This window comes from Podarcis raffonei, chromosome 5, assembly GCF_027172205.1.
Source record: "Podarcis raffonei isolate rPodRaf1 chromosome 5, rPodRaf1.pri, whole genome shotgun sequence".
NCBI classification, from domain to species: Eukaryota; Metazoa; Chordata; class Lepidosauria; order Squamata; family Lacertidae; genus Podarcis; species Podarcis raffonei.
Window position 1 is genome coordinate 81,362,192 of NC_070606.1, and position 25,350 is coordinate 81,387,541.

At 39.5% G+C, this 25,350-nt stretch overlaps 1 protein-coding gene across 4 annotated transcripts in view; it reads left to right on the plus strand.

Annotated features, from left to right (window-relative positions):
• RSRC1 (arginine and serine rich coiled-coil 1) overlaps positions 1 to 25,350 on the plus strand; it is a 167,319-nt gene that overhangs the window by 23,209 nt on the left and 118,760 nt on the right. For all 4 annotated transcript variants that reach the window (XM_053390369.1, XM_053390371.1, XM_053390370.1 and 1 more), the window contains exon 4: positions 13,654 to 13,830. In XM_053390369.1, the coding sequence (XP_053246344.1) occupies positions 13,654 to 13,830 (177 nt within the window). The remainder of the gene's footprint in view (positions 1 to 13,653; positions 13,831 to 25,350) is intronic.

Consider the following 25,350-nt stretch of genomic DNA (forward strand, 5'->3'; position numbering starts at 1 on the left):
GCAGAAAACATATTAGTATTCATGGCTGTATTAGGATGTTCTACACTGCCATCAATGCCTTGGAAGGGCAAAATGTGCAACTGGTTTGGTTGGTGATTGGGGACTTCTGGTTGAGTGGTGAACATGCCTCTGAATAATTGCTGATGTTTTACTGGTGTGTCCAGTGTGTTAGCAGGAAGGTTGTTTTTTCTTTGGTTCGAGTAGCTGAAGTTACGTTTTGGCATGTTATGTGTAGACGGTTCCACTGTTATGTCTCATAAAGAGCTGCTTCTGCCTTTTCTACCAACAGCATCAGAATGGGAAACCTATAGAGCCTTGAAACTGTGACATGGAGCCACCTCACAGAGGCGTAGATGACTGTAGTGGTCCCTGCTCCAAATCTAACTCCCCTTTCTGCTACCAAGGTTCACTGTTGCAACGTGGGCAGCTATTGGTGGATTTTTTTGTTGGTGGCGTTTCTATTATTGCTATACTAGGACCTACATAATCTGTACATAATGCTACTTGTGCCTCAGCTGCAAGAGATGACTGGTTACTAACACCCTCTTGCTGACTGATGGCATCTGCCCTAGAAGTGGCATCTCTGTCCTAGAGGAAGAAGGACAGCTTTCCATAGAAGGACATAGTTTCTGCTCCTGACTAGCTTTGCAGACGATCAACTCTATAAAATTTTTAGTAGAGTAGATGAATTTTCTTTCTGCCCCCTAATTTTGGAATGGTGACTTCAGTCCCTCCAAAGCACAGTTGCTTGCTAATAGGTTGATGAAGATCTCTGCTTATGTCTTTTGGCTTTCTTGCCCTTGAATGCCCTTGCTTTTGGGATACTTGAGATGAAAATTGAGATGGAGTGAAGTGGGTATTTTAGGAACCACCTGTTAGAGCCGGTTGTGCCTGTTTACTAGTTAAGGAACAGCTTCCAGTGTTATAATTGTGATAATTATTGTGGATTTTCATGTTACAGCAAAGTACAAACTCTGGATCAGAAAATAATATTTATTTTGGAGTAAAATATTAGGAATGAGTAGAATGTAACACTCAAAGCGTGGAAGTAGGTGGGCACATATTTTTGTTGCTTTGTGTGTGTTTCTAATTTCCCTCTAATGTAGAGTCTCCTGTGTTAACATTTGTATCCTGCCTTTTCCGCAGGACCACAAGGTGTTGTGTGTGATTCCCTCTAGCTTTTTAAAAAATCATTTAAATCCTCACAGCAGCCTCTTGAGCAAGGTTAGGTTGAGATTGGTGACTGACCCAGGCAGTGAGCAGAAACAGTGGCTTGGTTTGCATCAAACGGTAAGCCAAATTGTGGCTTACTGAGACCATGTGAACATGTGGGCTCCTGGAAAAGAGCTTGCAGCTGCTTTGTTTCCCCCCGATCCTTTTTACTGCTGATGAGCTAAGCTAAGGTCTCATGATTAAGCTTTCTTATTGCTAACCATGATCTTTATCCAAGGGTTGTTTTTTGTCTACAGCTCATGATTAGTGAGGAGAGAGCTTAACCATGAGCCATAGTTTGGATGACATGCTGAATCAAGGGTGGTGAGCCTGTAGCTCTCCATATGTAGTTGAATTTCAGCCCCCATCAGCCCCAGCCAGCATAGCCCAATGGTCAGGAAAGATAGGAGAACAATATCTGGTAGGCCAAAGGTTCCCTAACTCTGTTCTGAGCTAAATCCTGACTTGGTGCGTCATGGGGGCAAAAAGGACTCATGAGGGAGGAGCAAAATGACTGTGAGCTCCTCTTGGGTTGTCTGTACATTCCATGTCTGGAATAATGGAGAAGAGAAATGTTAATTCTGTACAGTGGTACCTCAGGTTACATACGCTTCAGGTTACAGACTCCACTAACCCAGAAATAGGCTTCAGTGTCAGGGAAGAGTTAGAGTTAGAAGATTCCAGTTTCCCAGAGGGAGAAAGCATTCCCCAAGGGGGGGAGGAGAGCAGTGAATTGAAGAGAAGAGAGCAACAGGAACAACAGGGAGGGACCGGCTGTTCCCAGGAAAGGCAAGGGTTAAGTTCTAGCTCAGATTCGGAGGAGGGGAGATACAAGCCAGCTCTAGCCAGGAGGTTAGAAAAAAGAGCGGGAAAGCGAAGGGAAGGGTGCCTTCGCCATTTTGAGAGTGGCTGGTCATGGAGAAGCAGAGCTCAGAAGGTATCTGAAAGAAGTGACTCTGAGGAATAATATTTAAGAACTGTTTATAAGAATGTTTTGTTAATACGCAATAAAAAGTTTTATAAAAGAACAAGAAGCATTTGTGTGGTGATCTGAAGAGGACAACGACCAGTCCTGACATTCAGGTTAAGAACTTTGCTTCAGGATGAGAACAGAAATCGTGCTCCGGCGGCGCAGCGGCAGCAGGAGGCCCAATTAGCTAAAGTGGTGCTTCAGGTTAAGAACAGTTTCAGGGTAAGAACGGACCTCCGGAACGAATTAAGTACTTAACCCGAGGTACCACTGTACTTCATTACTGAAACTTCGTAACTGTACTTCACAACCTTAAAAGTGTGTATGGGTGGTGGGTATGAGACCTTCAAAGTCCAGGGTCTAAAATAACTTTGCTACACAACTGATTTGGGTGTCAGGTCAAACCATGGTTAAGCTTTTTAAAACACATTTTGACATTGTATCTGAATCAAGCCTTTAATTGTACCTTTATATTGTACCTATATATCTGGTATTATTCACTATATATATATATATGCTTGTGTATTTCAAAATTATTTTGGTCTCAGTCCATAAAGGGATTAGACAAATAATAAAAGTAATTTTACCTAATTGTATAAAAGTGCTTAAAGCTTGCAATGGTAAGAAATACCTGATTTTTATACACTAAGTGTTATTTTTCCCTTTTTGAATATAGATAGGCATTTCACTTGGTGATTCAATCTGCTACCTATCTATATCAAATGTATGCTAAAAGTTAGTCTATTAAAACTGTTAAGCTTTTTGATTACAGATGAATGAAAAAAGTCTTTCTCTATATAGGCTTCTTGAATTTCTTCCAAATTAGATTTTAAATGCCAATTAGGAGGTTGAATATAGTAAAATAAAAGCAAATACATCCAAAATAGCTTCACCTTATGGCTAGTTAGGCCTTTTCTCTCAAAAGTGGAACCTTTGCTCTGAGCATGGCTTTGAGAAAGATATTCAGCTTAATGAACATATTAATTAGAACCATAACTATTTATAAGATAATTAGAAACGAAGCATGGTAAACTGGGCTTTTCCTGCAATTAATGGAGGATTAATTACTGGAGGTAATGAAGTGGTTTTTTAAATGCATTAAGGTGAAGTACAGAGATTTGCAAGGCTTTGTGATAGTTGCATAATTATTTCAGGCTGTTTGAGCATAGCTCATATGAGATCGCTAATAAGCATCATTGCATCATTATGTATGCACTTAAAAAGACTTACCACCAAAATGACTGCCTAATTATTTCTAATTGGCAGGACTCTGTGTAGTCATTGAGCTGTTTGTAGCCATTTTAAGGTTCATTTAACCATCCTTGGGGCCATGTGATAGATGGAAAAAGCTTCAACTACATGCTGGCCTTGGCTGGCGCCGTTAATCAATTTTGGTGGGCTTCAGTTTGAAATGCATTTGCTCATACAGAGGTCAAAACCTGAAGTAGTCCAAGCAAAGTTTTGCTTTTTGAAATCACTTTACTGTATTCATTAGCAATTAGTAAAATAATTGTGTCTGTCACTATATTTGGATTTCCATATGACTTGGTATTCTTTCATCACTGTCCCTTCTCATGCCATATTAGCTTCACTGGAAACCAAATATTCTTCCAACAGACCCTTTAACAACTTCAGTGAGGTGGCATATGTTCCCATATCCTACCATTCTTCGTTCATTTGTTAGCTTAAACAGTGCAGTACATTTCAACACAGTCATCTAATTTGCTCCCAATTGATTGCTGAGTGAAAGTTTCTACCCAAGGACAACATTTTAGGGCTTTCAATGATATCTCTAAGGAATTAGTCATTAAGCATTAAGAGTGGAAGCAAAAAGCAGTCAAATCGAATTCTGACATTTACCAGAGTTCTGTAGTTAGAGCTATCCATATCCAAGATGTTGACAGCTTTCTCTCTCTCGCTCTCTCATTCGACACACACAGTCAGACATCTTCTGATACATGAAAGTTGCTTAATATCGGCACTTGTTCTAGAAACTCAGTTGTACATCAATGTAAGTGCACCAGTTTGTTTTAAGAATTTGTGAATGCTGGAATGTCAGGTTAAAGTGATTTCTTCACTATGACCTAATTGGTATATAGTTATTTTATTGTAGTTTATCAGATTTAATGTGACATCCCATTAGGTAAGCGTCTGTAAAAAGTTTTCAATGAGTGCATTGTCCTGTTAAACATAATCATGACCATCTGTGGGATGTTGTCAAGGTACATAAGCCATTCATATACCTTTAAGCAAACAGCAGAGAAGCACATTGTAGACTTAATAAAAGAGGTCAATATTATCCTTTCCGTTCTGATAAATATACTTAATTTAATATTAAAACATAAGATTATATGTTCCCATTTAAGGTAAATGTGATAAATAGATTTTTGTACATTTTAAAATAACATTTAAATTGGGAGAGAACTTTGTAACATGCACTTAAACAGTATGACCTAGGTCAGCTAGTAGATTAAACACTATAAAAAACCTCCCCCTCCCCCCAGAGATTCATTTATTATTTGCTCTACAGACACCTCTCTTCAGTGTTCATGTGTTCAAAATATTTATATATTGCTATTCATCCAGGAAGTCCATGGTGGTTAGCATATTTAAAAAATCATCAATAAGATAATATAAACCATTCAAATTGAAACCAACAATTAAACAATAAAAGAGTAGCAAAATGGGATGGATAGCAGCACAGTGGGGGATACCAGTAGTCAGTAAGTAGATTTCATTCAGAATTTCCAAAAGAATGTATGGAATATATGAAAAGCAATCAAGTTGGAGGCTGCCCAGCTCCCTCAAGGAAGAATGTTCCAGAGTGTTGAAGCTACTAACGAAAAGGTGCAGAAGTTAATTTAGCCTGGATTTTGGTTCAGTATCTCATCAGAAGTTCTCAAGTGCTGGGGGATTCATACAGGAGGAGGTGTTCTTTGAGTTAATCAAGGCTAAGCCACACACAAAACCAACTCTTTGAAATGGGTTGTTGTGACTGGCCCTGACCTCAGAAGATGAACTGGACCTCCCATTGTCCAAAAACTTCTGGGAGCAGGCAGAGTCCTGCATTGCCGTCCCTGAAGATATCCATATTCCAGGGAGAGCCTCCTGAGACCTACCTCTGGGGATCATCTTCAGGGGCCCTCATGGTGTGTTCCAGTCAGAATGTCCATGAATAAGCACCTAGTGGTGTCTGAGGGAGAGACTTTCAAGAGTACAGCTACCCAGGCTGTAGGCCCATGATCAAGTCCAACCACAAGATTCCAAAGTTGCCGTGCAACTCAGGAGTAAATGAGTACTTATGAATAAAGGTACTCCTCAAGATGAAGGACTTGTAGAATACCCTTAAGTACCAACAGCTGGGTGTGGCCAAAGAGGCTGACCTATATCATTCCTTACTTTGAGCTTGCTACTTGCTGGAACAACACAAGTCTCTAGCTCCTTAACCTACTTTGCCTAGATTGGATCATTTCTGTTGCTGTCACCTGGATTGTTATCATCTAATACTGTCACTGAATCATGCTTTCAGCTGATACTGATAACTTGGATCTGCCCCTGGTTTGTCTTTGACTTTGCACACTTGACCAATCCCACCGTTGGTTGTGTGTGAGACCTTAACCTCCTTGAACTCTATAGGAGTTTGGGGCCTGGAGCAGGATATGAGTCTATGGATCTGGGGTGGGAAACCCTTTTCAACTCAAGGGCTACATTCCCTTCTAGGTACATTTCCAGGGATGGGTAGGACCAGAAGCAAAAGTAAGTGGAGCAACACAAGTGGAGAGGTTAAACCACCTTCTCTGTGCACTACATTCCTGGTCTAGATCAGGTGCCCATGTAGATTGTATTTTTAAAGGAAATGCAAGATGCGTTAAATGCAGAAAACATTTAATTTTTCATCTACTTTGGCTCTCAGTAGCATCGTGCCTGAGGATAATTTAGTTCTGAAATCAGTTGGATCTAACAAACTATTCTTATTGTTATTTACTTATTATCCACTTACTAAAAAAAATCTTTGTGCTTTAGAAAAGATTAAAAGCCAGAAGGGAAGAACATATTTGATTTCATTTCACTTTTAATTTGTATACCTCCTGACACCCTGGAGAGGTACTGCCATTCAAAGTAGATACATGTTAGGAGGACAAACTCTGACTTGATGTAAGGAATCTTTTTATGTTCTTGTAGAGGACTCAGGTTTTGACTGCTATCCCTGAACCTGAGCTTTTAATAGCCATACTAGAGGTTGCTGCCCCGCTTGCATCACTAACCAACCCCACACACTTATCAATCTCCCTCTTTTTACACCTGACCAAGCCCCCTTCATCTCCCTTTCCACCTCATCCCCAAAGTCCCCTCCCCCACCTTTTTGTCTTTTGTAGGTGGTTTCCACTGCCTCTGTATATCTTAAATCAGTTGGTAGAATAGATACTCTAATATTCAGAGAATGATAAATGTCAGCAGTTCTTTGTTAGGTACTAGTGAAATACCCATCATTTTGATTGGCAATTCCAGAGGATGTCGGGGAAGAAAGGGAGTACTACTAGATCACAAGGATGCCAATGGCAGGGAGAAAGTACTCCCTTCCCCTCTAGGACCTGGAAACTTAGCAACAGGAGTTACCTTATGCAGAGTCAGACCATTAGTCTGTCTAGCTCAGTATTGTCTGCAATGACTGGCAATGGCTCTCCAGTTTTAAATAGTGCTTTTTTCCTCCAGATACCAGGGATAGGGCCCGCAAATTATGACATGAAAGCTCAACTGTTGAGCTACATGAGATATGGGAACTCTTCTTCCCCTCCTTGCTTGGAACTTTCCGTGGTCAAACAAGGGGAATGGGGTGGTGAGAGAAGCTGCAGGCTGGTAGTGATGACTTATTGTGGGTGAAAAGTGAGACCTCTGTGTTCAGATTCAAGGGCATCCAAGTGCAACAGAGGAAAAGTTCAGTATTCATCAAGGTGAAAATTGAAATGTTCCTAATGTTATTGATTTTAAGTATGTTGAGTTTTGAAAATGTGGTAAACCATCTATGTATGCAGTGGTGCTAGAAATCAGAACTTTAACAATCTTACGTTTTAGAGTAGTAGTCTACACATTTTTTATTGTGTCTAACAACAAATACTGCAAAATTTTAATATGTGACGTGTTGAGAATATCTGACAAATTATTTAATAGCTTCTTAACTAACTCCACACTGCCTGTTGTATGTAAAATAATCTTAAAACAAATAACTTAGAATCAAGAGATGGATTTTTATCTTGTAGAACGATGCTGCCAGCAAAGAAACCCTTTAGTAGTAGTAGAAGGCACTAATAGAAATACAGGCACCCCCACACTTATGTGTGATTGACTTGTGCGCAACCGTATATGTGTAGCATTGTGAAATAATTAAGTAATTTAATTCATACCAGGGAATGGAGGGAGAGAGCTGGAGAGTCCTTGTGGCTCATGAAGACACGCTTCGAGGAGCCCAAAGAGGACTTCAGTGAGGGCAGAGAAGAGACTGGAGGCACAGTTTTATTTAGGGTGCTTAGCCTCATCTAACAGCTGATATGTGTGGTAGCATAGCAGCGGCTGCTGCTTTTCCGCATGTCCTCCGGCCTCCTGCTGACCCCAGAGCTTGAGTTCCAGTTGTGGATATTTTGGGTACAGTATTTTTGATCTGGACTGGAGAGGGAATGGCAGAGAGGGCATTTAAAGGGTGTTTAGATGGCACTCCCTACTTATGTGATTTTCACTGACGTGCATGGGGGCCAGGAACATAATGTAAGTGGGGAGTTGCCTGTATAACAACGTTCAACATTTCAAATCTGTAATAAATGAATATACATCTAGCTATTAGATCCAAGCAAAGTTGTGTGTGTCCATACCTGATCACGCTGAGTGTTTTTCTTGGCAACGTTAGCCCTCCATCTGCAGAACTTATGAACATCCAGAAAAGCTGTTTGTTTTGACTTGTGTAAAGTATTTCGCTGGGTTCTCTAGATAAAAAAGGCACTTCAGATGACTAAGGGAGGAAGATAATAGGGTTTTCCAGGACCGGAGGAGGAGTGAGGCATGGAGGCGGAAAGCATGCATGTTCTGTGTGCTTGTGCATGTGGGATATGTGTAAACAGAGGGCAGAGGGTAGGGCCAATATACACATGAGTGCTAGAACATTTTGGATAATTTACCAGTACTGTACGACTCTTTACATCTTTAGAGGTAGAAATGAAACACTTATTAGCATTAAAGTGTGAGAGTAGATTGCTTCCAAATTGGCTTATGCAGACTTAAATGTATCTCAAATAAAGCAGAAATTTTGTTTCCTAACAGTGTAGGTGAATTGATATAATGCATTTAACAATAGTCTTCGGTGATAATCCATGTGTAGTTTGATCTCATGAATGAGCAACACACATTTTTTGTTTTGTTTTGTGATCTTTGCATCTCTGTCCATGCCCAACAGGTTTGCTAGGCATGGACTGGGAGGTGAAGAAGCACTTAGTCTTGAATTCATTCAAGAAGACCAGATCTTACAATCCTGTAAGATGACCGCAGGAAAATATTTCAGTTGGATCTAGTTCTGCTCAGCGACATTCAGCTTGTGCTGGATGAAGGGGGTCGGGGAGACAATCTTTATCAACGCTTAATCCTTCTGCAGCCCGTTGCGCCTCAGGAAAAGTGCCCCAGAAGGTTGGGGGACTGCTGGAGCAGCATGAGAGGCAATGTAAGGGACTGCAGGAGAAAGGAGGAAATGTCATCACCTTCTCTCTTCCTCCTCCAGTGGGGAGACTTTGCTGAATCTTGGTGCCTTCTGTGAGTGAAAGAGCTCTTCCATTGTGGAATGGGCCAATCTGCTTCCAACCTATCAGGTTGAAAATAAGTTGTGCAACTCTGTTGTATTTATCTCATAGCTTGTGTCTTGAATGGAATAATATTATTTATAATTTGAAATGTTGTGGTAAATATATTGCCAAAAGTGTTGGTTGACTTTTTTAGGGAGACTTAAATTACAAGGACTGTCATTAAACCAACGGCTGTTATTGATAGGTGTGTCCATAAAAACTTGACATTATTGAAAACCCAATTCATGGGTGGGTGCTGTTTTCCAGTGTTCATAAGTCATTAAAATTTAGCACATGCCATCTTAAGACTAGTCCTCATGTGTGATATCATTTGCTTAAGCTGCCCGATAGAGTGGGGTGAAAAGAAGACCCAAACTATTTTTCTACTTTTGAAAAGTGTGTGCTTATTGATTTTTTAACTATTTTTTTAAAAAGATTAGATGGCATTTTAGTGTGTTGGAGCAATATAATTGGGGTAATGCTAAATGACACTGACCTCATTTCCTAGAGAACAATGAAAATTAGTAGTTTCACATTTTATTAGGCTGATATTCCAGATGTAGTGTATATTTAATTAAGTGTAGTTTCCTTTTGGATATGGTATGTGTATCTGTTTTTTGTCGCAAATTCTTTCTAGTTTTACAGTTTTCCACATGTTTTCTTTCACCATTTATGGTTTTTTTTCAAAGCAGAGCTATGAGGGCTTAAATCACTTTAGTATGCAGCAAAACAGTTCTCATTCAAACAATAAACGCCATTTTAAAAAGCCCTTAGATCTTCTGTCACTTCATAAATACAAATGTATAAAAACAGTATGCAGTTGTAGTGCCCACCTGCTAATTAAATGCAGATTTCCTCAAACTAGTTTTAAAATCTGCTTTATTTGTTTCAACTCTGTCTCTGTTTGGATTACATATGGCTCTTGTGAAACTAATTATGCTTATGGAGCAGCTGTTAAATTTAGTGCAAGTCATTTTATCCAATATTTTACATTTTAATTGATTACCTGTGAAGAAATTAGCAAATTAGCACTTATTGTGCAGTAACTGAATAGTCTTTTATAGATATTTTCAGGGTTTTCAGGGGGGTTTTTAAAGCAAGTGGGCAAAGTGTTGAAGGAATAAAGACATTGCTTAGGAGTCAGACAGGAAATATTTTGGTGAACTCTTATTATCTGGTGTGAAATTCCGGGATGCTGAGTGATGCCAAGCATCTGTGTGTGTTCTGTAAGTTAGACATAAAAAGATTGGAAAGAAATGGCTTTTTCATAGGATTTTTGTAGCATATGGGCTTATCTGGATCTAAGAAGTCTTTGAAGATCTTTGAACTTGACTAAATGACTTAACCTTTGGCATGATGGGTGTGTGCTATGGTGCTCTGAAAGCTTTTTTCCCTTTTTTTGGAGGGGCCAGGTCTGGTAGCCCATTTTCCATGTTAATTTCTTCTACACCATCACTTCCTTTTTTGTCTTCCTTTCTGTGATAAAACTACTTTGTCATTCGATTGTAACTATGAAAATATACGTAATAGAATCTTGTTAAAAATTCAGGATGCTATCTTTAATAAATTATATGTGGATTAGACTCATTGAAATCAACATAGGAATAAGCATACCCCACTTTCATTTCAAGGTAAATTCTCATCTCTCCTTAGCTCTTAGCCCTATGTTATTTTTCCTCCTAGTAAAAAGGAGAGATCTCAGTAGGAATGGGATTCAGTAGATGTAGGACAACCAGTGATGTCGCCTGCCCTGTTACAGATTTGGTGCAAGCAGCAGGAGCCCTGGGGCTGTCTCAGCTGGGAAGGGGGAACCTTCCCAATCCCCAGCTGAGCTGTCCAAACAAGCTGTGTTGTCCCAGCCCGTGAGTGAGAGCTGGGGAAGTTTCACCAGGTGCTTTGTGGACAGAGGCCAGTGCAGCTTGTTTTTTCAATATCGCGGTATATTGCCAAACCGCGATGTTTGGCTGGTGAAACACTGCCATGTTGAAAAACTGATATCGCCCAGCCCTACTCCTCCCCATTTCATCTTCACAACAACCCTGTGAGGCAGGCTAGGCTAAAGTATGTTGACTGGCCAAGGTCACCCAGTGGCTTCATGGCTGAGGGGAGATTTGAACCCCAGGTTCATCATTGTGAATCAGAATTTTACAGCACCAAATGCTTCTGCAGCATGAGTCCCAAGTGCCTCAAACTGGACTAGCGAATCCATGCCTCATGGGATTATATAGCATGGTTTTAGAGACCAGTATCTCATAACCTGAACTATGCTGGCATTGGCTAACATAATGTATAATGGGGTGGGGAACATTTTGCAACATGAGCAGCCTCCTGGAGTGTGCTTATGGCAGTGGTGGGTGCAGCTGGAGGCAAAAGTAGATGTGGATACAAACAAAAATGAGTGTAACAAAGGACACAACTCTTCCCTTTGTACAGCAAGGTTGTATTCTAGCCACACTAAAGCCAGGAAATTCTATGCATACCCTCTCGCACAACTATCCATCCAGGCATCATCACAGTTTAAGAGCACCTTCCAAGCCAGCAAAAGCCCTCAAGGGAGAGTTTGGAGTAGGGCCAGTGAGAAGTGTAGCCTGGTCAGGGTACTTGTGGCCTAGGTAGAATCCTTGAGGCCTGGATGGTCACACTTCGCTGCCAGGCCTGTTTCCCTATCCTTGCTGTATAAAGTGGACACTTGTCGCATACCCTCCAACATTTCACCGACGAAAATAGGGACATCCTATTCCATAATGATTCTTTTACTATTTATACCCTACATATCTTAATGGTTTGCCCCAGCTTCCGACATATATAAAAACACAATAAGATATTAAACATTAAAAAACCTTCCCTATACAGCAGGGGTAGTCAACCTTTTTATACCTCCCACCCGCTCATGCATCTTTCTTGATGGTAAAATTTCCTTACCGCCTACCAGTGCTCGATGGAAGGAGGATTCAGCTTGTGCCGTAGAACCTCCTACCACCCACCTAGAATCCTGAAATGCCCACTAGTGGACGGTCGGGACCAGGTTGACAACCCCTGCTATACAGGATTGCCTTCAGATGGCTCAGTGCTTGCATAACTCCATACCCTCCAATATTTCTCCATTGAAAATGGGACATCCTACCATTCCCTCCAACATTTATCCAGTGAAAATAAGGACAACCTATGGAAAAGCAGGACATTCTGGGATCAAATCAGAAAGTGGGACAGCTTCTCTAAATCAGGGATGTCCCTGGAAAATAGGGACACTTGGAGGGCCTGTTGTAGCTATGAGACTAAAGTTGCATTCCGATGTAATATTAAACCACGGGTTAGTGCTACGGTTCCTCCTTCATATACAGTTCTAATCTTTCATTTGCAGTTTGTAAACAAAATGTAGTTTCCTAGAACTGTGGTTTGTAGAAAAACAACAACTACGGTTTGTTAACCAGGATTTGGACAAAATGGGAAAGTGCAGTTTGTGATACACTGCAAATGTAGACTTTAGATCTCATTGTCTTGTGTATGAAAAAGCAAGAAAGGGAAGAGTCTTTAGGTCTAAGACTTACTCTTGCACATTCATTCTTACAGCACTATACCATGATTTAGTGCTTCTGAATGCAGCGTAAGCTTGTACCCTAAGGGAAAAAGTTATCTTTCTAAGTTTCGTATGTGGAAGCTTTATCGGTAAGAAACAGCACTTGAAATGTTTCCAGAAAATTTTGGGGAACTGTGAACCTGGTATATTGGTGGGATAACCTCCTAGTGGCATAAAGTGAACCATTCAACACCTTCCAATAAAGACAATGCCACATTGAGTGGATTATAGAAGACTGGTTCTAAACTGATTTAGAATCTGCAACATCAGCATTTTTCACTAAAGCTATAGCTGTATGGAGTGGCAGTTCATTGAATTCATTGCAGAACATTCCTCATCATCTGTTTGAAAGGATCTAAGGCAACTGTCGGTGGTTGCTGCTTCATTAGGACCACCATTCTGTTTAAGAAATTTTAATCAATCCTCAGGTTTTAGTAGATTAAATGAGTGTATTGCATTACATTTGTATATGCTTAAAATCAGGATTTCTAATAGGAAGCATACAGGGTTTTATATCTGCACTGTGAAATCGAGGGTTTTTTAAAAAGTTTGTACAAAATAAAAGATTAAAGTGCGATTGTCACCATCTCTTCTCATTTCTTCCTAGCAGCTAGTGTTCTGCGTTATACTGCATGTGCTCATGGAGAATAACTTAAGAGCTCCATTAAAAAGTAATGCAAAAAATGGTTTAGCATTATGAACAGCCTTGAAATCACATGCTTCCTCCTTCTACCCCCACATAGGTTGCAATAAAATACTTGCATTCCTGATGCAGCAACAAGCCATATTTTGCTGTTTTGCTCTGAAGTGGAAAAGTGTGATATGTGTAAACCATAGTTTGTTTATTTAAATAATTTTAAGACCCCTTTCAGGGTACAACACCCTCACAAGGTAATTTTTTGCAGGAGTCTAGCATTCCTGAAAATATAGTAATTGCAATTAAGTGCAGCAGCTTTTTAAAAACCAGCAGTGATGGGGCCATATGTATCTTCTTGGGAAGAGAGTTCCAAAGGTGTGGGTCCATCACTGGAAGAAACAAACAAACCCACTTTGCTTACTGTTCAACCTTATAGGTCCCACTCCAGACCTCAACAACGGTCTTACAGCCGAAGCAGTGAAAGGACCAGTCACAGAAGAACACGCAGCAGATCTCGTGATAAAGAAAGACGTAAAGGCAGAGATAAAGAGAAGACAAGAGAGAAGGATCGGGCTAGAGGAAAAGAAAAGGACCAGCATTATACCCAAAGTGGGTAAGTAACAAAGGAAATTAATTAATGAAATAGTGAGATAATTTGAATATCATAGTATTATTTTTTCCCCTTGGTTTTAAGTAATTTCTTTTAGAAATATTTAATATGTTGTGATCTTATATAGATCCCAGTAGTCCTTCTCTCCTGCCCCCAAATGCAGGCCACTAATCAGGTCAGCAGTTATTTAACATCAGCATATCTGCAGGAACTAGTAGTCACAGGCATCGGCCCAGTTCACATGTCATAGTTTAAAACAAATTAAGGTTTAATGTGAATGAGCAGTAAGTTGGTGCACATTGCTGAAAATGTCTTGCTCCACTCCACTGCTCTTACTGCTGTTGTGTTGTGGAAAGACAAGCCTGGCATGCTGTGTCATATTAACTCAGGCTCATGGTTTGTTTCATCCAAACAAACAAACAAACAAACAAACAAACAAACAAAGAGCTGTAAAATAAGAATAAACATTGGTTTCCATTTGTGAGTTTTTTGGAGGACACAAACCTGCTCCTGGATTTGGAGAAAACAAGCCATACTCTTAACCTGTGTCTGTAGCAGAGGAGCACTATTGGAACTTTTGATTACCGTACAGTAGCAGGCTGCTTTTTTTTACATTAAACCATAGTATTTTAAACTATAGTATTTTAAACTATGGTTTATGTGATGTGCAAGCAAGGCCATTCATTAGGACCTTGTTTTTCCTGTTTCTATCACCTTGTTAGCATGTGTCTTTCACTATCTGTAGCAATTGTTTCTGCTGTGTATGTGGCAATACTGAGTCATAATAATAAAAATATTTCTGTAGCACTTCAGAGTGTGCAAAGAGCTTCATATGCATGATCTCAGTAATATTTTCAATAATGTTGTAAGCTAAGCAAGCATTACTAATTTTATTTTGCTGCAGACAGCGTACAAAATGATTTAGGAGTAAAAATATATTATGAGCATAAGTTCAGCATCTTGGATCCTGTCCTTCCTTCTTTGCTTGACATAAAATTCACGTTCACAGATCCAGAGTTTAAAGAAACAGAGGACTAAAATAATATGTCTGGATGAAGTGATGGGATGGATTAGGGCCAATAAACTAAAACTGAATCCTGGCAAAATAGGTCTGTGAGTGAGTTGTCCTCAAGTTTGGGAACTGGAAAGTTTATCTGTTTTAGGTGGAGTTGCACACTCTCTGAAGGAATGGGTGTGCAGTCACTGGGGAACCAGATGGCCTTAGTGGTTTGGAGCACCTTTTACTAGGTTCAGCTGGTATGGTTGTAACTGTTTAGCTACAGTGACTCACACATTGGTAACTTCTAGGCTGAACTATGGCAATGAGCTCTCTGGGGCTGCTGATAAGGTTAGTTTGAAAACTGCAGCTGGTGCAAAATGTGGGGACTAGGTTGCTTAGTGGCGCACTCTGCCACACACAGGTAACTTGTGTGCTAAAAGAATTGCACTGGCTGCCTATTTGCTCCTGAGCCAAGTTAAACGTCTTGTTAGGGATTTACAAGCTCTAAACAGCTTGAAACTAGGCAATCTGATAAAACACTTCTTTTGGTACAGACCTGCCTGTTTACTAAGATCGTCAGAGGAGGCCCTATTATCCACAAGACGTCTGGCAGAAATCCATCTCACAACAACTTGGAAGAGGGCTTTCATTAGGGTGGCTCTCCCTTAATGGAGTGATCTTGCTTCAGATATGCAGCACTGCATCAGGCACCTACAGCGTCAATCTTTTTCAACCAGTTAAAAATATACCTGAATACTGACTTTAACCAACCTCTGGATATCATATACAGTGGTACCTCAGGTTACATATGCTTCAGGTTACATATGCTTCAGGTTACAGACTCCGCTAACCCAGAAATAGTGCTTCAGGTTAAGAACTTTGCTTCAGAATGAGAACAGAAATCATCCTCTGGCAGTGCGGCAGCAGCAGGAGGCCCCATTAGCTAAAGTGGTGCTTCAGGTTAAGAACAGTTTCAGGTTAAGTACGGACCTCTGGAACGAATTAAGTACTTAACCTATCTACCTATATCAATATATATCAATATATATCAATATATATATATATATATATATATATATATATATATATATATATATATATATATATATATATTCTATCTATCTATCTAATCTATCATTTAACAATCATCTATCTATCTATCTATCTATCTATCTAATCTATAGTGTAGAATGATGTCTAAGCAAATCTGGACCATGGAATAATTCACATGGGTCAGAAGAAGTTGAATCTGTTTTAATATCTTTTAAGAAAAGGTGAGATCTAGTATGTGAGTTTGCCGGTCACAGAAAGATGCTATTTTATTGCTTCTGAACTTGCCAGTATTGGCGTACCTAGATATTCCACGGTGTTCGTATTCCCAGTGTTTGTCCAAACGGGCTTTTTTAAGTGTTATCTGGAGTGCTTTTCTTCAAGGCTTGTTACATCTGTGCTGTATGCTTTGACAAGTGTTTGTCCAGTGATGTCAGAAATGGTGGTGTTGGTGTTGAGGAGCATAAGATAAACACTGAATATGAAGTGAGTTGTAGACAGATGGTTGCTTTCCAAGGATGTGGCCTTTGAAGTGAAATGTTATAGCTGTGTTAGGTTAGAAGCTTTGTCAGTGAAACAAAGGTTTACAGCAGTATAAAAAGCTTGTTAAGTGGGCATCAGGCTCAGGCTGGATACACCATATAGTTTTCTAGAGATGCTGGAACCAGACCCTTCAGCAGTCCTGGAAGCCAACTCTGTTTCTATGTCTACACTGGCAGCATTGTTAGAGAACCTAATAAAGTCTCCACAACACCAGGGGCACATTCATTCCCCTGTTTCATTAACAAAAACTTGTTAATAAAATAACCAAACTTGTATCATTTAGTTTTTTGTAACATTAAAAATAGCTTAAATGTAAGAAAATTATTCTTAGACGATGGTATTGGAGGTAGGCTCATGAGTAGGGATATGCTTATTCCATTCAAGTTCTTTTCTACTTTTGTTCCCTCTTTTGCCTGTTTCATCTCATTTCTACATAAATGTGAAAAAAAACAATAAACAAAAAAGCAAACGACAACAAAACAATACCCTGCACCAAACCCCTCCATTTTATCCACTTTCAATTTGATAAGGTGTTCCTTCTTTTAACTTCTCTTTTTTAAACATGTTTTGCTAGCCACTTGGAATAGCAAAAAGGACATCTACTTTACACTACCCACACACTTTGAAAATGGTGCTGAAATTGCCTCTTGAACTCCAGGAGTAATGGGATGTGATGATGTCACCTCACCAACCTCTGAAACGCTTTGTATATGGAAAAAATGAAGGCTGATTCAAGCAGCTAGAAAGACGTATTTTTTGGGTTTTTAAAAGAAAAAATGTTAAAGGCGGCCCATGAACCACCTTGTCAAATTCTAAATAGCAGTGCAAAGTGTGGGGCGATTGCCACAATATATTTTGATCTACACAATGATCCAGAAGGTGTGGATCTGGTCAGTTCTTTTCCAGATACGGAGCAGATGAATTACTTAACCATCCCTGGCAAAAGCAGTAATTCATATTTGCTACAAAAGTGTGCTGTAAGTGTTGTTTTCTTTTCTTGAGGCAGTTGGTTGCTTCACACTACAATTTGCGGCATAGCAGCAATGTTATGTCTGACTGTGTAATTGGAACACAACTATGATGATTTATTGAAGCAAACAGTGTTTCTTTGCATGGCCCAAATCTAACCAGATGTTTTTAGTTTGCAAAAAAGAAAAAAAGAGTACTTTAATAGATCTTTCCTGTTCACCATTCACAAAATGGGGTATTTTCTTCAGACAAAATTCATGTACCAGGATTCTGACAAGGACTAAAATGAGCATAGCTGTCAACCGTCCCTTATTTGGTGGGAAACTCCCTTATCCCAGCTCCGTGTCCCGCTGCTGTCCCGGATTGATGATGTCCCGTAAATTTCCTGGGTTTCAAAGGAAGCAGCTCCTCCCCCTCCCTCCCTGAGTCTGGCTCGGCCTCTCCGACCCTTCTGCTCGCTGGCAGCAACAACTACACCCCGCAGCTGCGCCTGCTCCGCAGCATCCGTCTCCCCCCCCAAGCCCGGGACTGCCGGGCAACGGCCCCCCCTGGCCTGAGCCCCCTTGTCTTCCTCCTCTTCATCGTCGTCACCTCCTTTCTCCAGTGGCAACAGAGGCACCGGCCCAAACACATCACCCCACCAGTTTCCAGGATCCCCCGAGTCCCTCCATGTCAGGGAACGGCGGCGGCTCAGCGAGAATCCCCCCTCCGCCTCCTCTCTCCTCTCAACAACAGGAACAAACCAAGCCTTTCTCCTCTCTCCAGTCTAACGCAGCTATGCGAGCCTTTCCCCCCGCCTCTGCTCGCCCAGGGCGCTTTCACTTTCAAAGAAAAACCCAACAGGCCACGCGTCGCCGCTGCTGCTGCGGGCCGGGCGAAAGAAAACTGAGGTGGGAGGAGCAGTGGTCTCCACCCTGCCAGGGAGGGAGGGGGGTTAGCAACAGCAGCCCGATGTCCTCCCTGCCCTCTTGCCTCGCCTCTCCAAGCGGGGCTGCAGCTGTCCTCGGCTTGGCGGCGGAGGTGGGGAGACCGTCCCCTTCCTCTTTCCCTCCCTAGGAAGTGTGGTGGGGAGAGATGAGCGAGCGAGGAAGAAGCGAGAGGCGGAGGGCACAGTGAAAGGAAGGCTTGTGGGGAATGAGAGGAGCTGAGCAGCCCCCACTTCATGCTGGGAACCCGCTGGTTGTCTAAAATCCCTTATTTTGGCTGCTGATCCCTTATTTTCGAGGCTGCTGGTCCCTTATTTTCAAATCTGTAAGTTGACAGCTATGAAACTGAGCTAGGTATATGTCTTTTAGTTTCATGTTATTTTGCACCTGGTGATAACTACTGAGTCATTGAAGGTACTTTTGTGCATTTAGGTTACTCCTAGTATTGATACTGCCTAAGTGAGCACATTGTTCTGCCACAGAGCTATAACTCCTTGACCCAAACTGTAGGAGTTACATCAGTGGCATTTGATCTTGTTGGAAGTTGCTGAAAGGAATAGACTGTTTAGAAGTTATAGGGGATAGATGCCATAACGGCATGAGTATATTATCACTCATACAGTCTGGGGTACCATGATTTTCTGTTCTATGCAATATTCATATTATCTTGGTAAAATAGAGCAATTTACAACATTGGTCTCTCTCCCTCAGAGATCATCTTGTATATGTAGGGCTTTGAAAATAAGGTTTTCATACTGTTTAGAAACACTTCAAATATTAATAAGCTACTGAATGAAATTTGACAGGAGGTTCTTGATGTAATTCATACCTCCTATACCTTTTAACATGGAATATAGTTTTCATTTAATCAGACGATGATCAAAGAATGCTTGCATAGGGAATATGGATCTAAGAAACTTTTGTTATACAGCTATTTGTCATTTTGAAGATTTAGCTTGCTAACAGCAACATGTTACTGTTATTTAGTGCCAGTTTCTATCCTTATTTGGATAAGAAAGGGATACTCACAAGCCTTAAGCTCTTTTTGTGCTACTGAAAGTTGTTATCTTTTGGGATAACTAGCAGGTGTGAGGCAGAAAGGTGGGTAAATGATTAACCAAACTATATATACTGTTCCTTAAGCCATGGAATACTCTTTCTAAGAAAGTCTGTTCTGTTTTGGTGTTCACTTCAACTGAAATATCATAGCTTAATAGCTGGTGGTAATAAATACTTGAATTACTTAAAATGAATGTCATAGTAGTAGCACCAGAAGGCAAGGTCTCATCAAACTAGGTATTCTGACAGCAGTTAGGATGGTACCTGGATGTTGATATTTTAGCATATTCTACACGATGGGCCTGAAGAACTGCAGGATTTTCTGGAAGATTCGTCTCTGGGATTCTTGTATTGTGGACTCAACAGGAAGAAATGTTTGAAGCCACTGTGTTCACTGCTAGCATTTAATAATGAGATGACCCTCTCTCTTACTTTTCCTAGATCTAAACCTCCTTGCCAAACTTTTTATTGCACATAAGAGTTGTAAGTTGGAGTCATGATGAATGTCACTTGTTGCTTGTATTATCTGCTTAATGCTTGCACCATCAAGGGGGGTAGGAGGGAAGATTTTTGGGATCTTTTGTATTTTAAAAGAACCATGAGACCCACCAATGGGAAGCCAGTGCAAATAGTAACTTGGGGGCAGACACACTTACAATTCAGGAATGGACATGTTTGAGTACCTTTTTTGGTGTATTCCCTATGAAGGACTTCCAAAGAAAAAGTGTTTTGACTAACATTTTTCAGTTGAAATTAGCTCATTTTTATAGCTGGATTTTCTGTATAACTAATGCCCTTATCTAGTGACTTTTGCTGGCCACAATTTTATAAATAAATGCCTGTTGATGGGCTTTTAGCACTTGGCAGAAAACATGAGACAATAAACAAGGAAAGCTGGACTATTCTTAGTTTGACAGCAGTCAGACACTCTTGGAGCTTGTCATATTTTTCTTACCTCTTAGTACTTTATGCAGCAGGAAGTCATTTATGCTAATTTTGCCTGATTTGCATATAGGTTATAAGAGTTCTGTGGTAGAAAACATGTTCAGAACTCCTTTTAAGTGCCTCTTTAGATCAAAGTGGGTCTGTGTGATAGCTGTTGTCTGACACCAAGCTGTGTGGTGTTGTTTTCATTAAACATTTATCATACTTCCAGTGTGACAGCAGGCAACTCTGTGCTTGAGCAACATGTTTCTATGCAAAATTTATTGAAAAAGATGAGACATTGTAAAGAGATCTTGTTGTCTTTCACAAGTGGCGAAGGCTAAATGTTTCACTGGATGAAGTATACTTTCACTGGATGAAGTGTTACCTTGAAGCAGCAGCAGTGGCAGCATTGTTTGCTTAATTATAGACTTGTTTTCTTGGTTTTTGCATGTAATACTTTAAAGTAAACTTTTAAATTTTGGTTGAGGTTTCTTTTATAGTCTTCTACTAGCTGATAACTGCAGTGTGTTAACAGCTTCAACTTATTTCAAATTAAATAATTCAACCCATTCGTTACATGATACAGATTTTAATGTATAGTGAACACTTCTGTAAAGGGATGCATATTGGGACAAAACTCCTAACTTCACAAATACGCCAATGGAGTCTAGCGATTACTGACCAGGAGAGAGATCTTGGAGTCATGGTGAATAGCTTGATGAATCCCCCCCCCTGTGTCTGCTATAAGTGGTCATAATTAAAGCCATTACTTAAGCTGCTTATTTATTATATCAAACAATAGAGAGCAAGTATATTATTTAGGAATAGTACATGGAAAGTTGCTATTCTGCACAAGTATTAAAAAGCAAAAACTGTGATAGGGGTCAAAGATTGGGACAAATAATGTGGAGCCTTACGTGTACTGTATTCTGTTTAAAACACCCAAATATAGGATAACTAGAAGGGGAATGAGGTGTGTATCTAGCATCACAGAAGCCCCCCCCCCAATAATAGCAGCCATTTTGTGACTATGACACACAGGACTTTCTCAAAATTCAAAATGTGTCAGTTTTTATCAGAATTTTAAGAAATGTTGGTCGCTCACCTCATGACAAACTAGCAGATAATCTGAGATGTCCTGAGAAATCTGTGGAGCAACATTTCCTACAGCATTGAAAACTTTTAAACCATAGTTCTGCTGTCCTTTAGTCTCTCATGGTTGGATCTAGACTTGCAGTCAGTGGACTTTGACATTCACTGGACTGGAGAAAGGGTGGGAAGAGACTATTTATTTGCTTATTCCACTTTCTCCTTGTATCCCCTGAAAATCTATTCCATTCAGGAGACTGAGATACGAGATGGTGAGGGCCTGCAGGGAAGGATAAGCAAAAATGGTTTCCCCTCTTCCTCTAGCAGGGAACTTCTGCTTTATCTCAGTTCCCTTCTTCAACAAAATGAGCCCTTCAGTTTGCAAAATGGCCAACAGTTCTTACACCAAACAGTTGTTTCCAGTTTTCTAGGCTGTAAACTTTGAATAATTTGCACTGAGAGGTAGGATTGCAATTTGCATTCCAGGTCATCATGGGGCGGGGCAGATATAGTTCACTATTTCCATTTATAAGATGATAGCTGTGGCTTGTGGAGTAATCTTGAAAGTGAAGATCTGGTATGTTTCTTCTCATTGGATGATGTTACTGTATTTTCCCCCTCACTGTCTGAAGCTCAATATATCCAAAATCATTGATGGCTGGAGGTGTGCTCCATGTGCTCTTTTTTTTGGTTTTGAACTTTATCAGTTGTTGGAAAGGGCCCTTTGCTTTCTATAGTGAGCCAGAAACAGATGAGATAATGTCATGAAGGCATCTTTAACATTGCTTTGTCGTAGCTTGAATTTGGCATGGTACATCATCACAGTTAGAAATGCGAAATGTCTTTTGAAATGAGCTTTCTATCCAGATGAATTGTACTCATGACTTTTTTTCTCTGCTGTGGTAAAGAAGATAGGAAAACTGCCGGATGCCACCAATGAGTTCTCAACTTTGATTTCTCTCTCTCTTGTCAACTTAAAAGTTGACCATGAAGCCACTGGCTGTTCAGCTGTTTTACTCACATTTTAAGTCCTGTATAGCAGGTGAAACCTGTAGAATTCTCTGATCTGTTTGAAAATTTCAAATTACGTAGTTAACCTTATGGAAGAAAGATAATTGGGTCAAGTGCTACAATTGACTGCTACTTTGATTCTAAACATTTGTGCTTCCATATCTGTATTGTAATGTGCTATTACATAGATATTATAATCTATGCTCTATATGATTTTGTTTTGGTGGTGATGAAACTTCTAGCAGAGATTGGTGAGGCTTCGATGTGAATATATGATCCTTGGTGAGGTGTGTCTGTCCCTTTCATTATTAACTTTTAGATGGAATTTTAAAACATTCCTATTCATCCAGGTATTTCCTGGCTGAAAGATGTTGTTCCTGGCCATCTTGAAAATGTTTCATTGCAAGGGGTTGGGTCCCTTCCAACTCTTAGATTCTATGATTTAGCCATGATGATATTTGATCATTTTTAAACTCTTCATATAGTTTTTTTTGTTTTGGTGCTTGTTACCTGGGCATCTTTGTCACAAGGGGGTAGGGCAGATAGAAGGGTCATTGACTGCCAGTGGTTTTTTTTTAATAAAAAACCCTGTTGTTGTTGTTTAAAAATCATTTTTATTAATTTTTGCATATATTTCCCAAACAAAACTTCACATTACATCACATCATCCTCATTTTGGCTATTATAGCCTGAGACTTCCATCAATTCTGTCTAATGATTTTTCAAATTTACTATCTAATCAAGCATTTTATTATTATAATTAATTCTTTTGAACTTCATTTCCTAATTATTTCCTTCCTAAATCATTTTACAATAATTTATATAGTTCCCCTTACAAAATGTCTTGTAAACCTACAAGTGATGTTACATTAATGCAATTATCTTTCAAATAAATCATATATTTCTTCCAAATCTTAAGGAAGTCCTGGTGTTTCTGGTTCCGGATTCTCCCAGTCAACTTTGCCAGTTCTGCATACTCCATCAGTTTCATTTGCCACTCCTCCTTTGTTGGTAATTCTTCCTGTTTCCATCGTTGTGCTAATGATATTCTCACTGCTATAGTTGCATATAAAAACAGATTTTTGTCCTGTCTATTAATTTCTGTACCTACAATGCCCAGTAAAAATGCTTCTGGTTTTTTCACAAATGCGTATTTCAACATTTTCTTCATCTCATTGTATATCATTTCCCAGAAGCATTTTACTTTCTTACAGTCCCACTACATGTAATAGAAGGTACCTTATTTTTCTTTACATTTCCAACATTTATTACTTACTTTATGCATTTTAGCCAACTTTACTGGTGTTATATACCATCTATACATCATTTTCATTATGTTTTCTTTCAAAGCATTAGACACTGTAAAGTTTATACCTTCTTTCCATAGCTTTTCCCAGTCTTCTAAATGTACATTATAACTAAAGTCTTTAGCCCAATGTTACTGACTTAACCTGTTGTTGTTGTTGCTGTTGTTGTTGTTGTTAATAATAATATAATGCCATCCGTGTACATGGGAAAGGAGCAGATGCCTGAGGATGTGGCCAAGAAGAATGAGAAGCAAAGACAGTCTTGAGTGTGGTGCCTCAGAAAGCAAGGGAAAATAGGGAAAAACAGAAAAGAGGGAAGCAAAAGGCTTTAAGCTGCAGAAGAGAGAGAGAGAGAGAGAGAGGCTGAAATTCACATTGATTTGACATAACCAATCAAATACTTGGCTGCCAGTCTCTTGACTTTCTATAAAGCTAGAATAACACTTCTTAATTATTAGCATGATGTCACATTGTTTGGTGATGTTACACTGCAATAAATATATATTTGCTGGCAAAGGAAAGTGTTAGGCTCTAATTTCTAGATAATCTAATTCTTATGAATGCATAAGAAATGCATTAAGAATTTGGGCTACTAGAGTATAGTGTAAATGTGCATTTTTAAGATTTAATCCTGTATTCATATTGATGTATTGGAGTATTTAAATTTAATTTGTTATTTCTTGTTTTCAAAAAGAGTTGTTAACCTATTTGGAAACTTTAGAGACACGTTATATGAAACTGTTTATGGATTTGAGAATTATAGAGCTTTAAACTTCCAGCAGCATTGTTGTGCTTCCATAATACTTTAATTGGAGTTATTGTGGGATTTTATTTGACTCATTCCTTCAAGAAAAGATTTTTCCTACCTAAAAGGGGATTTTTTAAAATTTAAAGCTGCATTTTGAACCCCCCAAGTACCTTGCATTTAAAAAGCAGCTGGCTATTGTTTAAATGGACCCTTTTAATCTGTGTATGAAGAATCCAAACTGAATGATATGGAGCTGTGAAAATCCAGTTAGTGTGAGCTGTAATCTCTTTACTGGCTTTAAGTAGTTAGAGTAGCATTCAGAAACCCTCCAGATACTGAACTGCAGAGATACAGTAATCACCTAAACATGTGCCCAATATTTTGCTGTCAGGCAACTAAAGCAGAAAAGTCCTTAACAATCATTCATTGAAAGTAGTGACCTTTTTGTTGTAAGATAACACTGAATGCAATATTAAAACAGGGTTAGAACTGTGTTTCTAAAATCTTACGACTATCTGATAGTACTGTAAACTGTCTAGGCTATTGAGAGAGAAGGGCATGCAGCCTTTTAGAAAATAAAATGTTACACTTTTGTGTTTAAAAACCACCTTTACTTTTCCATCAAATGACATTCATGTCATTAAAACTGCAGATGAATAACAAAAAAACCACGGTACTTGAATAAGAATGAATATTTGCATTTGTGTATGCATGATTCTATTCACTTGCTGAATCTGGGTTGCAAGGAAATGTGAAACAATGTCAGTTGTTTGTTTGTGTTTTCGCATGGTTCTGTGAAAATGCAAGAGCCTATTTTCATATTGAGTTTCGCAATTGATGACTAATAAACTCTTTTTAAAACACATTTAAAGCACACTCTAAGTAAATGTTCAT